The following is a 270-nucleotide window of genomic DNA, read 5'->3' as shown; positions in this document are numbered from 1 at the left end:
CCCCCCCCCCCCGCCTTCCCTAGCAGGCCCTCCAGGCCACAGCGCAGGCAAAGCAGGCGACGAGGGAGGAAAAGCTACTTACATATACCAAATGTGTTTCTGAATGTGCTCTAGCTACAAGGAAAGAGAAAGAGGGAGTTAGTACGAGGAAGGAGCAGAGGCCACGTTAGGAGGCCAGAAGGAGCAGGGAGGTGGGGGCCTGAGTGTGGAGAGAGCAAGAGAATGGGGGAGGGGAGGAGGGAGGGAGGAGGACGGGGGTAGGGAGAGCCT

At 60.0% G+C, this 270-nt stretch overlaps 1 protein-coding gene across 1 annotated transcript in view; it reads right to left on the bottom strand.

The window, feature by feature from the left end:
• The window catches only part of BRSK2 (BR serine/threonine kinase 2), a 30,163-nt gene that overhangs the window by 15,969 nt on the left and 13,924 nt on the right, over nt 1–270 (bottom strand). Inside the window, exon 17 of the mRNA XM_007466001.1 lies at nt 83–114. Within this exon, the coding sequence (XP_007466063.1) occupies nt 83–114 (32 nt within the window). The remainder of the gene's footprint in view (nt 1–82; nt 115–270) is intronic.

The sequence above is a fragment of the Lipotes vexillifer genome, unplaced genomic scaffold (assembly GCF_000442215.2).
Source record: "Lipotes vexillifer unplaced genomic scaffold, Lipotes_vexillifer_v1.1 scaffold1094, whole genome shotgun sequence".
NCBI lineage: Eukaryota > Metazoa > Chordata > Mammalia > Artiodactyla > Lipotidae > Lipotes > Lipotes vexillifer.
This window is presented reverse-complemented; position numbering and strand designations above follow the sequence as displayed.